This window comes from Spea bombifrons, chromosome 2, assembly GCF_027358695.1.
Source record: "Spea bombifrons isolate aSpeBom1 chromosome 2, aSpeBom1.2.pri, whole genome shotgun sequence".
NCBI classification, from domain to species: Eukaryota; Metazoa; Chordata; class Amphibia; order Anura; family Pelobatidae; genus Spea; species Spea bombifrons.
This window is the reverse complement of record NC_071088.1, coordinates 42,910,673-42,923,856: the sequence shown is the minus strand read 5'-3', so window position 1 is coordinate 42,923,856 and position 13,184 is coordinate 42,910,673. Positions and strand designations below refer to the sequence as shown.

Genomic DNA, 13,184 nt, shown 5'->3' with positions numbered 1-13,184 from the left:
AAATAATAAAATATGATGAAAAATTGAAAAAAAACCCTTTTTCTCACTTTTATTTGAAAAAACATTTACTCGTCCAAAAAAGCTAATGAAAAAACCCGCTAAATAGATTATACTATTTGTCCTGAATTTAGAAATAAGGACAATAAGTACAAGTAGTGTTTTGCTATTTGAAAACTATTTTTTTTTTACAAATCTGGTTATTCTGCCTCATGTGCTATTCCGAGTATATTTAAAGCCAGCAAATTTAACCATATATTTTTGAAAACTAGATACCCCAAGGTATTTCAAATGCTGGTATTTCAGGTGTGAATTTACAGCTCCTGGTACATGTCACTCCCCCAATATGTGTTTAGCAACATCTTTTGATTACAATGATACCACCCAAGGCCACATTTGGGAAGTGTGTTTTTTTTCTATTTTGGTCAATCTGTGCTTATGCCCTATCTTTGAACCCGGCCACTCCAATTTACCCCATCAAACCATTCATTTTTGTAAGAGTGGCTGTTCCTGATTCAAATACACTTACTTTTGGTTGGGTAGATGGCTCATTAACCGGTTTTGGTGACAGGGTAGGTTCGCTCCTGTCAGTTAATTCCACCTTGGCAGTAAGCATTTGGGATAACCGTCTATTCTCCCCTGATAATTGATCAATGTCTTTAGACATCTTGGCAGCAAAATATTTTTCTGTCTTTTTTGTCTTTCAAATATTGCTGAATTAATTGCTTGGAGTCAGATATCTGTGCGCTTAGTTGCTCAATTTGGGTGGAATAATTGTTACTTCTCTGCTTAAGAATATCGTATTTTGTGAATAAACATGTCACATCACTTCTCCACTTATCTCGCTCAGCAATCATCAACTGACAATCTTTCCAACATTTGCACAACTTATCCTTTTCCGGAATATATTTATCAGATAGAACATTGTTTTATTCTTTCATTGCCACAATCTCACAACGTCTTAATGAATGCCTTATTACTAGCCAGTCTGTACTGTTCCATGCTTCTTGCATTATGGACACATCCTCTTGAACTCTGGCAATCTCCCCAGCCTGCTCATTGCACTGAGCTTTCAAGTATTCAATAGAATCTTTTAAATTCATGAATTAACTAGAACTTTAATATGATTTTATCAATTGTTTCTGCAATTTTGTACATATCAGACAAGTAATGATGAGCACAGCTTGGAATTCTCAATGTCATCTCTCCATTCACTAAACGTTTATTTTTTGTCATAAATTTTATGGTCTTTCACCAATACACTAATTACATTCTGTGTCAATCTGACCCCCCCTTTTAACCTCTTAGCAGACAACTGTAACAAAACACCAAATAGTAACCAACAAATTCACTTTTTTAATCTAAATACATGATGGTTGAAGCTCAAATTTCACAAGGGTTATGTGATATTTGTTAACCCTAAATTTCTGTATGAACCGAGTAATTTTCCATTTATTATTATTTATTGTTTTATACTGTTCAGCGCCATCACATTACATAGCACTGTACAAAAGTAGACAGTACATAACAATTAGTGTATAACATAACAAGATTACATACAGAAATGACAGGTTAGGAGGGCCCTGTTCAAATGAGTTTATAATAAAGAGGGAGTTAGGGTGCATTATACAAGAGGCAAAAGTGCCGCTGTTAAGGATGGACCAGCCACACTAGTATTAGTATTGCAGGAAAGGGACTAGGAAAGGTGAGCTAAAGGAATATAGGAGTAAGAGCATTTAAGTGTAAGTTCATAGGCGTCTTTAAAAAAGTGGGTCTTAAGGGATTTTTTGAAGGAACAAAGGCAGGGGGAAAGATGGATAGGCCGGGTGAAAGGGCATTCCAGAGGATAAGGGCAGCTGTTGAGAATCTTCTAAGTGTGCATGTAAACTAGAAACCTGTATTGAAAGTATTGTATTGAAGTATTGAAAACTAAAGGATGAGATTAGTTTTCCATGTGAGGTAGTGTAAAGACAGAACAGAAGGGTTCATTGAGCTGAGTCTTGGGGTACCCCGACATAGAGGGGGAGAGGAGGGGAAGTGTTACTGGAGAGCGAGAAGCTGAAGGTATGATTAGAAAGGAAGGAAATGAAGAAGAGCACAAACCCCATCTTCTGTGACAGGAGTAAATTGGTTAAATGTGGCAAAAGAAATTGAGTTTGGTGAATTGGAGGGTAAGGAGTTAAAGTGAGGGAAAGGGCAGGTGGGAGCAATACAGATATAGTGTGGAGGTTGGTGGCTGGTGGGAGACAAAAGTTCTATTGATAACAGATGAAATTAAGAATAGCAACAAGAAAATTATGGACATGATAGATAGAGAATTATGGTGATGAGAGTAGAATGATAGTGGAAGAAACATAGTAACCAGTAGGCAGCAGTTATTGACTGTTTAGTATTGATTGAAGAGAGCTTCCAAGTTCCTCTCCTTGTTCTCTTTGGTGAGCTCCTTTGGTAAACTACTTAAATCGGCACCTATATATATATATATAAAAAGGAATGCAAGGCATTATTACACAATACATCCTACGACTGACCCTGTAAGTTATTGGGACCAGAAAGCCTATCCTTAGTGGCCCAGCACCTGTTTTTCCATCCACCAGTGTCCAAAGCGAGAAGGTTTTCTCTTTTCTCAACTCCAAAAGAACACAGCTCTTCCCAGAACATGTTGGAGCAGATGGCTTTATTAAAAATGAGTGATGTTCTAGTGCTCTTACTCCTTCCTTACTCTAGGGGATCAACTATTTTATTTGTTTTAATATTGGGGAAATTCAGTCCTGTACCATAAGGCTGGAAGTGCCTGCCCATGTCCAGTTCCCTACTGTCCAGTGCCCTAAAATTTAATTTTATTCTAATATTACTTATGTACTTATTTTTTATATTATTTTTTTTTCTAACACTAGGGAAATTCAGCTGCGTACCAAGTGGCTGACAGAATTTGTTGTCCAAGAACAAACATGGCAAAAACAAAACAAAAAATCTGTTTGAATAAATTTTGCTTGCCGTGCACGCGTTTAATGTAATATCTGTGTCTATGGCAACCATTAGTTAATAGAACTGAATAGTAGTGAGCTCTGGAAACATTCAAAAGTTTTTGTTGGCTGATCCCAGTGATAACCACTTAAATGTGGGTTCCTATACACATGAATTATTGTTTTGAAATAGGTTTGCTTACTGTATTGAGGTGCAAGGATTAGTATTGAACAGGTAAAATAATAGGCAAATGTGTCAGATTCACTATAGCATAACCTAGACTTTTTTGTTCTATTAAATTAGGAGTTCCTCTTAGCCTTGATGACGAAAGGCCCCCTCCTTTGCCAGAACGCACTCCAGAATCCTTCATTGTAGCCAATCAATGTGGTAAGTTTCTGTGAACGCTAATTTGAATCTTTCATACAAATACAATAAGTAAGCCTTTGAATATATTTATCTGAAATGGGGATGCCTTCAGCAGCCAATCCTGTGATGGTCCTAGCTAGTGTCATGTATTAATGGGATATGATACGTAGTCCACCTATTTGTTGATGTCTATCCCAAATTAAAGGGTATATGATTGCAGCAATGAAAGGGTAAACACTGTATAATTACTCTAATGGATCATGTATTATATTTAAAAACAATACTCAGGTAAGGCTCATAGTAACTCAACCTGCAGTAAGAAAGTTGAAGGGTTTGTAAAAATTGTGTGTTTTGGTTAACTTTGTTTTTTCTCTCCTTTTTTTAGTGCGTAATTAGTTAATGGTGTTTGCATGCTGGGAAACGCAGTCCCTGGGTCTATATTGCTGTGGCAAGTGTGAGCAATTGGCCTCTCTGGAAGCTCAGGTTGGGAGGGCAGGAAAGGGGAGGGGTGGCCATATATGTGAAGAACTGCAATATCTAACCTAGCACAAGTTGGCGAGAAGAACATAGTTAGTTTGGTTTACATTACAATTTGGGAAACGTACAGTAACTTGTGTAGGTGTAATTTATAGACCCCCTGAACAAGTAGAAGATCTGAATAATCTACTAATTGAGGAAATAGCTAAAAAGACAGTGAAGGGGGAAGTTCTAATCATGGGTTACTTTAATCTTCCTGATGTGAACTGGAACACCAGAAGCTGGTTGTGCCTGGAGTGCAGATATTATATACTTCCTACTGGGATTATCTTTAAAACAAGTAGTTGAGGAGCCAACTTGGAAGGAGGCCATATTAGATTTTGTGTTCGTAAATGGTGCTTTGTTAACAGATATGACTGTACAACATTCGCTAAAGTGAAAGTTTGGGATCTAGTGATCATCAGTCTGTGTGGTTTAATAAACAAACACCACACACACAAACAAAAGTTTTAGATTTTAGAAAAGCTGACTTTTTAAAAAATAATTATATGTGCAAGTGAGTCACTATCAGACTGGTGCCATTTAAATGGAGTCCAGGAAAATGGGATTATTTAAGAGTTGAATTATTAAAAATTGTATTGAGCTGGTCAGTAAGAGCAAAAAGTGTACTCTGTAGAAGTGCCCAGAATAATAAATAGACTCCTGTTTCTGTGTCCGGGTCTTCCAACCTTCGAAGTAGTTTCCACCATTTGGCTATTCCTGTAGATTTATCGACCCATCCTGTGTGTGATGGGGCAGCACGTAATAAAATATAAACTTGGTGACATGCCTTGAAGGATGGAGGTGGTTAAAATAAAGAAAACTATTTGTCCTACTGACAAACGACTCCTATTACCCACTGGCTGTCACTGTTTTGAGCCTTTCTATGCAATTTCATATGTGTTCATTTGTTTGTGTGATTCTCTTTTATTTCTTACTCCATGAATGGTACTTTGTGTTTTTGTAACTTATTGCCTTTTAATTTTCTGGTATGCTCATTGATATCACTGATGGTTTTTAAATAGCACTTTAAATAATACTATATAAATATTACCGTTTTCATAATTTGCTTCTATTTATAAAGTTGACATTTAACCTATTGATGCCACTTTGGATGTATTGATATGTCCACGGAAAACTTATTAGGTTGGCCCTTAGGATGTATCAGTGTGTTAAGATATTTTTGAAGGGTTGGGAGATTTCCCAGCTGTCTAAAGCCCCCTGTTACCAGGAGAGACCATTGCTGCTTCCTTCCTATAGATCCGGTGTAACGACACTCAGTGAGACTGCAAGTGTTTGAATGCAGAATTGCACGTGTGATCGGACATCCAAACAGTTACAGTTAATAAATTGTTAGTAATGCTGACACTTGCCAGAACTTGGGAGATGAGTAGACCCCAGGAGGAATTGCTATTTCAGGTTTTTCTTTCTTTTTAAACAAACAGAGGTAATATATATATATTTAATAATGCCAATTAACTTTGAAACATACAAAATATTTGAATTTGATTCAATTTGACTGCATATAAGGATCATTCATCCCTGCTTGTTGCTTTTGCTTAGCTACCTTTTTCTTATAAAATAAGATTTCTTATATTTTTTTCCAGAACCAACACAGAAGCCTCCAAAACTGGATCCTCTATTATTTAACGGGAAAATTGGAACCTCTTTGGAATGGGGAGGTGCATCTATTTGTAAACCTGTTGAATCAAACCTCATGACACGTAGTAAGGTAACAAAAGAACTCCCGTGTCCAAATTATGACATAACCGATACATTAGGTGGAGAGAGCCCTGCTCGCAAGCTTACAATCTTGAGGGAATGGGGTGACAGAGGCACAGAGAAAGGGTGAGAGGTAGTGTGGTGGTTGTATCAATGACAAGGAAGTTCTAGCAGCTAAGATGGTATGCTTCTCTGAAGAAGTGAATTTTGAGATGTTTCTTGATCGTTGGGAGGGAGGGTGAATGCTGAAGGTTCATTGGGAGTAGATTCCAGAGATATGGGGCAGCTCGAGTGAAATCTTGTACACGGGAAAAGGAAGAGGTGATAAGTGAGGAGGAGAGCCTTAGCCCATGGGAAGAATGTAGGAGATTATTTGCTTATGAGGGCAGAAATGTATGGAGGTATGTATAAACAGTATTATGGAGGGCCTTATATGTTAGTACCAGGATTTTAAATTTAATTCTAAAGGTAATTGGGAGCCAGTGGAGGGTTTCACAGAGTGGGGAAGCAGAAGAGGAGCGACGTGCAAGGAAGATAAGCCTAGCAGCAGCATTTAGGACAGACTGTAGAGGAGAGAGTCGAGACAGTGGAATGCCAACCAGAAGAGTGTTGCAGTAGTCAAGACGAGAAATGATAAGTGAATGAACCAGAGTTTTTGTGGATTCTTGGGTGAGGAATGGGCGGATACGAGAGATGTTTATTAGGTAGGATCTGGCGAGGGATGAAGGAAAGGTTCGAGTCAAGGATGACCCCAAGGCATAGGGCCTGGTTAGTAGGAGAGATAGTCGTGTTGTCAATGGTGATAGAGAATTCAGGTAGTGGAGTGGAGATGGAGGGAGGGAAAATAATGACTTTAGTTTTAGAAAGATTAAGCAATAATAATGGTAATACGGGACATGAGAGATGGAGAGAGATCAGGAGACAACAGGTAGATTTGGGAGAGGGAGGGCTTGGTATATGCTGGAAGGTGCAGTGAGGTGAGAGAAGGATGCCTACACCGCCACCCTTTCTGCCATCAGGCCTAGGAGTGTGCCTGAAGTGTAGTACTCCGAAGGAGAGTGCAGCAGAAGCGGTAGTGTCATGGGAGTGGATCCAGGTTTCAGTTAGTGCTAGGAGGTTAAAAGCATGGGAGAGAAAAATGTCATGTATACAAGCGAGTTTGTTGCATAACGGGCATTCCATAGGGCACAGTTAAAGACGGGAGGGAGTTTATGGTTGGAGATGATAGGAATAAGATTGGTTAGGTTGTGCATGTTGGTTAAGTTTGGCGGTTGAGAGTGATAGGAATAGGGAAGAATATGTGGGAGACAGAAGTAGCAGAGCAAATACATGTAGGTTTCACATATAAAGGTTTAGTGTAGAGGTACTGGGATAGCTGTGACGGCAGAGAGATGGAGAGGGATATGATTTGGAATGGTTTAATGGGGAGTAGTGGGTAACAAATGCATCCACAGTTCGGTGCCCTCTACTGGCATGTTTAAATAGATCAGGCAAATGTAGACTGAAGTTATCTAGTCAATACCAATAAAATGATCTAGCACCAAATTGTTTAACTCATGTATATTTTCTTAAAGCAGCTTGTACCTAGCTAATATGCACAACAAGAAATAAAAATGCCATATTGTACAGTTTTTGAATGTTTAAGAATTCCCAGAATTTGCTATATTTTTTCTGTTATCTTTTTTCCAGAGCGTGAAAGTTAGGAGTTTCAGGTTGGGTGAGTTAACATACTGTATATCAGCAGACTGCTAGTTTAATAAATTCTTATTTTCAAACACATTTCCTGACAAAAAATACAATTCACGTTATAAATAAGGTCTATTTGATTTGTGGTGATGTTTTTAGACATGCCAGCATCTTACTTTTTGTAATTATGATAGTTCTCTGCTTCAATACTATATTCCAGAGGAACTGCATCATAGATCACCTTCTCCTCCTCCATTGCCAGAAAGAACTGAGGACTCGTTTATAATAACTAGTGAAATTGGTGGTGAGTAGAAAAGTATTAAAAGGTTCATCTCGAGTTGTGTGTAGATGTGAATAAAGTTTGAGATGCTTTTCAAGAAATCCTCATGACACCGAGTGAGGGGAGAGGTAGCCTCCAATTTTAGAAAGTAAGACTAAAAATAAATATATGTTGTTCAACTATTTGGGACATATCACACCTATTGCTTGAGTTATTCCTCATTTAGTGTACCCAAACAAATTCTATGTCATAAGTATATACAATATATACAATAAATTATTCTGTAAGAAAAATATGAAAAAAATGACATTAAAAAAATATTTGGGATTTGAAAAACCACTTCTGCTGGAAGGCTATTACATGCATTTACTAACCTTTCAGTAAAGTAATATAATTATATTTCCCGTCACAGGCTATATATGTTAAGATCCTTTTTTTCCTGGAGAGTTTTATCCTGAAATCCATAAACCATTTTAGTAGCCCTTCTCTGAGCTTTCGCCAACATATCTATATCCACACTACTCCAATTGAGATCTCACCAGTTTTCTGTACAAGGGCATGAGCACTTCCTTCTTTCTACTGTTAATACCTCTCCCTATACAACCAAGCATTCCGCTAGCATTCCCTGTTGCTCTATTGCATTGTCCACCTACCTTTAAGTCCTCAGAAATAATCACCCCTAAATCCCTTTCCTCACACGTTGAGGTTAGGACAGTATCAAATATTCTATACTCTGCCCTTGGGTTTTTATGCCCTAGGTGCATTATTTTGCATTTATCCACATTAAATGCCAGTTGCCACAGCTCTGACCATTTTTCCAGGTTACTTAAAGCATTTGCCATTTGGCTTATCCATGCAGGAACATCAACCCTGTTTAAAATCTTTGTGTCATCAGCAAAAAAATATTAATAACAATATTAAAGAGAATGGGTCCCTGAGGTACATCACTGGTAACAAGACCCTGCTCTGAATATACTCCATTGACTACAACCATCTGTTGCCTGATCCATTCAACAATACTAAGGGATTGCATTTTATTGATAAGTCTTCTATGTGGGACAGTGTCAAAAGCCTTACCGAAATCTAGATATGCAACCTCGACTGCACCACCTTGGTTGATTATTTTAGTCACCTAATCAAAAAAAATCATTAAAATGAGTTTGACACGATATCCCTTAAGTAAACCCATGTTGTTTTTGATCTTGAAACCCATATGACTTTAGATGTTCAACAATCCTATCATTTAACATAGTTTCCATTTATTTCCCCACTACAGATGTAAGACTGACTCCTCCCTACTGCCTTTCTTGTAAACAACATTTGCTAATTTCCAATCTTCTGGGACTATTCCTGTTAATAATAATTTGTTAAAAAAAAATCTGTTAACAGCTTTACTAGTACACCACCAAGCTATTTTAAGAACTTGGGGTGTATCCCATCAGGGCCCATCGACTTATTTGTCTTTACCTTAGAGAACTGGAATAGAACCTCTCCCTTGATAAACTCACATGTATCAAATGACTCATTAGTCTTTTTTCCTTACTGAGGTCCCACTTTCATCTGTAAAAACTGAGCAGAAATATTAATTGAGACAGTCAGCTAGACATTTATCCTCTTCTATATATCTTCGTTATTTTGTTTTCAATCTAACTCGTACTTGTTTTACTTTCCTTTTCTCATTTAGAAATCTAAAAAAATATTTTATCTCCCCTTTTTTTTTTAATTGTTTTTATTGAAGTCAGCACACAGGTGTACAATTATGAAATCCGACAGCTTCACGAAGTTTAACATAAACATGGTATGAAGTAGAGAAAGCTCACCAAGGAGCTAATACAAAGCAATATATGGAGATTTAGGTGTCAATATCATATACTGGGCTGACTGTAGCAGAGTGTTAAACGTCCATGCGTATATTGATGGAAAACAAAAACAAAAACAGAGAAGAAGAATGCATGTAGGAAGCGCTCAACCAAACCTGTATTCTCTTAGAGTACATATATTATTATAAGTAATGCCCTGGCTGAGGGGAATCAAGTTGCCATTCAGCAAGTCATACATATACCAAGGACAGAAAAAGTGCGGTCAGAGACATAGCAAGTATGTAAAGTTCTGAGATGGTAATTTGGTAGAGCCTCGAAACAAAACCACGATTCGCGGGGATGTGTAAAACATCAAAACGACAAAACAATAAAAAAAAGAAACAAAAGAAAACAAGTGTGAAGTGCTACATATGTGTCAAGGAGAAAGTGTTATCTCTCACCCCCAGTGTCTCCTGTCCTAGACCCAAGTGGCGACTCCAGGGACAAGGATAACGGAACAAACTTAGAAACAGCGTGGAGAAGCGTGGGATAACGGACCCAGGATAAGGAGATAAGATTAGAGCCTTTAGAGCTCGTAGGCTGTCTCGGACCCCCCACCGTTAGACGCAACATCCACCCGTCTAACTTAACCCTAGTAGCGACTTATTTAAATATGGCAAAGCAATGAAGCGGTTACATCTGTTGTAAGTCATGGCTTCCATATTTTCCACGAAGAGTAAGTCTTCTTTAAGATGTAAGATAGACGGGGGGCTAGTGGACTTCCAATGACGTGCTATAAGGCGTTTTGCTGAGGCAAGAATGTGTAAGGCCAGAGGTTTGGAGCAGGAAGTAACGCTTTTAGGTAGCATGTCTAGTAAACCTATCTGAATGGATGGGAGTAATCTGGGGGCTCTAAACGAATTAAGAAGAGCAAAAACCATCCTCCAAAACTGCTGAAGAAGAGGACAATGCCACCAGATGTGACTCATCGTCCCAGGAGCTCTCAGACATCTCCAGCATACATTGGGGCAGGTTGGGAATATAGTAGCCAGTTTCGCCGGAACCATGTACCACCTAAATAATACCTTCCTACTTGCCTCAAAAGGATTGGAACAACCAGATATACCAATAAAGTTAGAAATCGCGACTGACCACATTTGGCTAGAAAATTCTGTACCTAGCTCCCTTTCCCACGCTACCATATATGGCAATTTATCTGGATAAGTAAGGGTAACAATAGACTCATAGCATATTGAAATAGCGTGTTCGGGAGACCTCGAAGACCCTAGAAAGGCGAGTAGCCTACGATCGCCCCCCAAATCTGGGTTGGTAAACACTTTATGTAAAATGCTAGAAATTCTGAAATAAGTATATTTTTCAGAGAGGGAGACAGTAGCGAGTTTGGAGCTTTGGAAAGGTATATACTCTAGTTTTCGTCATTAGGTGGTTGATTGTACGGATACCTCCACGAATCCAAGTCTAAAGTGGGAGGAAACCATAGGATTTCAGTAAGGTGAGCTAAGAAGGCAGACTCCAGTTCCATCCAGCGAGGCTGTTCAGGCGCCTTAAAAGCCACCAAAAGCTGGGCAACAATCGTCGCTTTGTAGTATGAATGAAGGTCCGGAAGTCCCAACCCCCCTTTATGTGTCGGGAATCTCAAGGTAGTCATGGCTAGTCGTGGCCTTTTGCCCATCCAGATAAAATAAGTGAGTGTAGCTTGATAGTGTCATAATGTGGCAGCGAACTGGAACAGGGATTGGTAGTGGATGGAAAAGATACATTAATCTTGGGAGGGCAGCCATTTTCGCAGCCGCTATGCGACCTAACCAGGAAATCTCGAATTCTCGAAATCTCGAATTTAGTCCATGTCTGGATATCTCTCCTAATTGACGGCCATAGTGTGGCAAAATTATTATGGATCAGTGAGGAAAAGCGTTTGGTAAGTTTAATACCTAGATAGGTTAGGTAGTCATTCCTCCAGTCAAATTGATAGAGCTGTCGCAGAGATAGAAGGGCAGTGGGGGACATATTGAGAGGGAGTGATTGCGTCTTGCTAGCATTATTCTTATAGTAGGAGAGTTTGCTGTAGTCTTGTAGGAGTTGTAGGAGAGGGGGGATCGACTGTAAAGGCTGAGAAAGAACTAAAAGAATGTCGTCCGCGAATAAACTAATTTTATAGGTGTGATCTTTAAAAAGCCGTGAATAAGATCGCTAGGGGCTCGAGTGCCAATACTCCCTTTTTCTACTGACAGGGCAAATCTCTCTTTTTGCGTGTGCTTTGGCAGCTCTTATAATTTGCTTTGCCTATTTCTGCCTAATCTTGTAGATCTGTCTATATTTGCAGAGGACCACCGTGGTTTATTTTTTTTCCCCTCTTACTAACTAGCCTAATACAATTTTCTGTTACCTTCAATAATTCAACTTTTTAATAATCCTATCTCTCCGGAACTCCATTCAAATGGCACCAGTCTGATGACTCCTTTACACATATTCTCATTTTAGAAAAGTCAGCTTTTCAAAAATCTAAAGCTTTGGTTCTTGTGTGGTGTGAGTCTATTAAATCACATAGACTGATGATCACTAAACCCCAAACTTTCACCTACAGTAATATCTGTGAACACTAAATCTAATATGACCTCCTTATGAGTTCGCTCCTCAATACTTGTTTTAAACATACCGTATTTGCTCGATTATAAGACGACCCTGATTATAAGACGACCCCCCCAAAATCTGAATATTAATTTATAAAAAAAAAGAAAAGGCCTGAATATAAGACTACACTATAGGAAAAAAGTTTATATATGCCACTGTGCCCCATGATATGCATTTTAACCCTCTAAATGCCACTGTGCCCCGTGATATGCCTTTTAACCCTCTATATGCCACTGTGCCCCATGATATGCCTTTTGACCTCCTATGTGCCACTCTGCCTCCAGAATTGCCTTATACCCCTATATTCAACTCAGGCATTTCAGGAAGCAGAGTGGTGTATAGAGGGTTAAAAGGCATTTCTGGAGGCAGAGTGGCATCAAGGGGGTTAAAAGAGCACTCCAGAAATGCCTACAGAAATGCCTTATGCCCTCCAATCTAACACTCCCTCCCCCACCCTCCCTCCTCCAAACTTACCGGTGTTTCTGAGTCCCCGGTGCGTAGTCAGTGCAGCGTGTAGAGCTCTGGGGCTGATCTCTGACAGCCGGGGAAGGTCTACGCGATGGACGCAGACAACCCCCGCTGCTTACCGCACCTCCTTCCAGCTGCAGGGAATGTTGTCAATGCGAATCGCGTAGAGCTCTACACGCTGCCTGGACTACGGACCGGGGACTCAGAAGCACCGATAAGTTGGGGGGGCATAATACAGGAGGATCCAGGTCCCCTAAATCGCTGGGGGGGATCTGGATCTTAGTCTCATAGTCAGACCTATTGGAGGTCTGATTATAAGACGACCCTGATTATAAGACAAGGGGTATTTTTCAGAGCATTTGCGCTGGAAAAAATCTTGTCTTATAATCGAGCAAATACGGTAATCCCAGTAGGGAGTTTAGAATATCTGCACTCTAGGGACAACCAGCTACTCTGGTTTTCCAGTTCACATCAGGAAGATTAAAGTCACACATGAATATACATTTCCTCAATGAGTAGATTATCTAGCACTTCTACTTGTCTAGGGAGTCTATAAATGACACCAAGATACTTTACTGTACATTTACCAAATTGTAATGTAACCCATAAAATGATTTTAAAGTCATGATGCTAGCAACTGTGTCAAATAATTGGACTGATTAGGGTTTGAGTCTTTTAAGCAGGAAATAAAAGGGTAACCTAGATGGACCAAGTGGTTCTCATCTGACATC

The 13,184-nt window shown here is 39.2% G+C and overlaps 1 protein-coding gene across 1 annotated transcript in view; it reads left to right on the top strand.

The window, feature by feature from the left end:
• The window catches only part of PTPN22 (protein tyrosine phosphatase non-receptor type 22), a 72,176-nt gene that overhangs the window by 40,512 nt on the left and 18,480 nt on the right, over positions 1-13,184 (top strand). The window contains exons 14-17 of the mRNA XM_053457639.1: positions 3,268-3,351; positions 5,454-5,578; positions 7,258-7,285; positions 7,475-7,558. Coding sequence (XP_053313614.1) covers positions 3,268-3,351; positions 5,454-5,578; positions 7,258-7,285; positions 7,475-7,558 — 321 coding nt within the window. The remainder of the gene's footprint in view (positions 1-3,267; positions 3,352-5,453; positions 5,579-7,257; positions 7,286-7,474; positions 7,559-13,184) is intronic.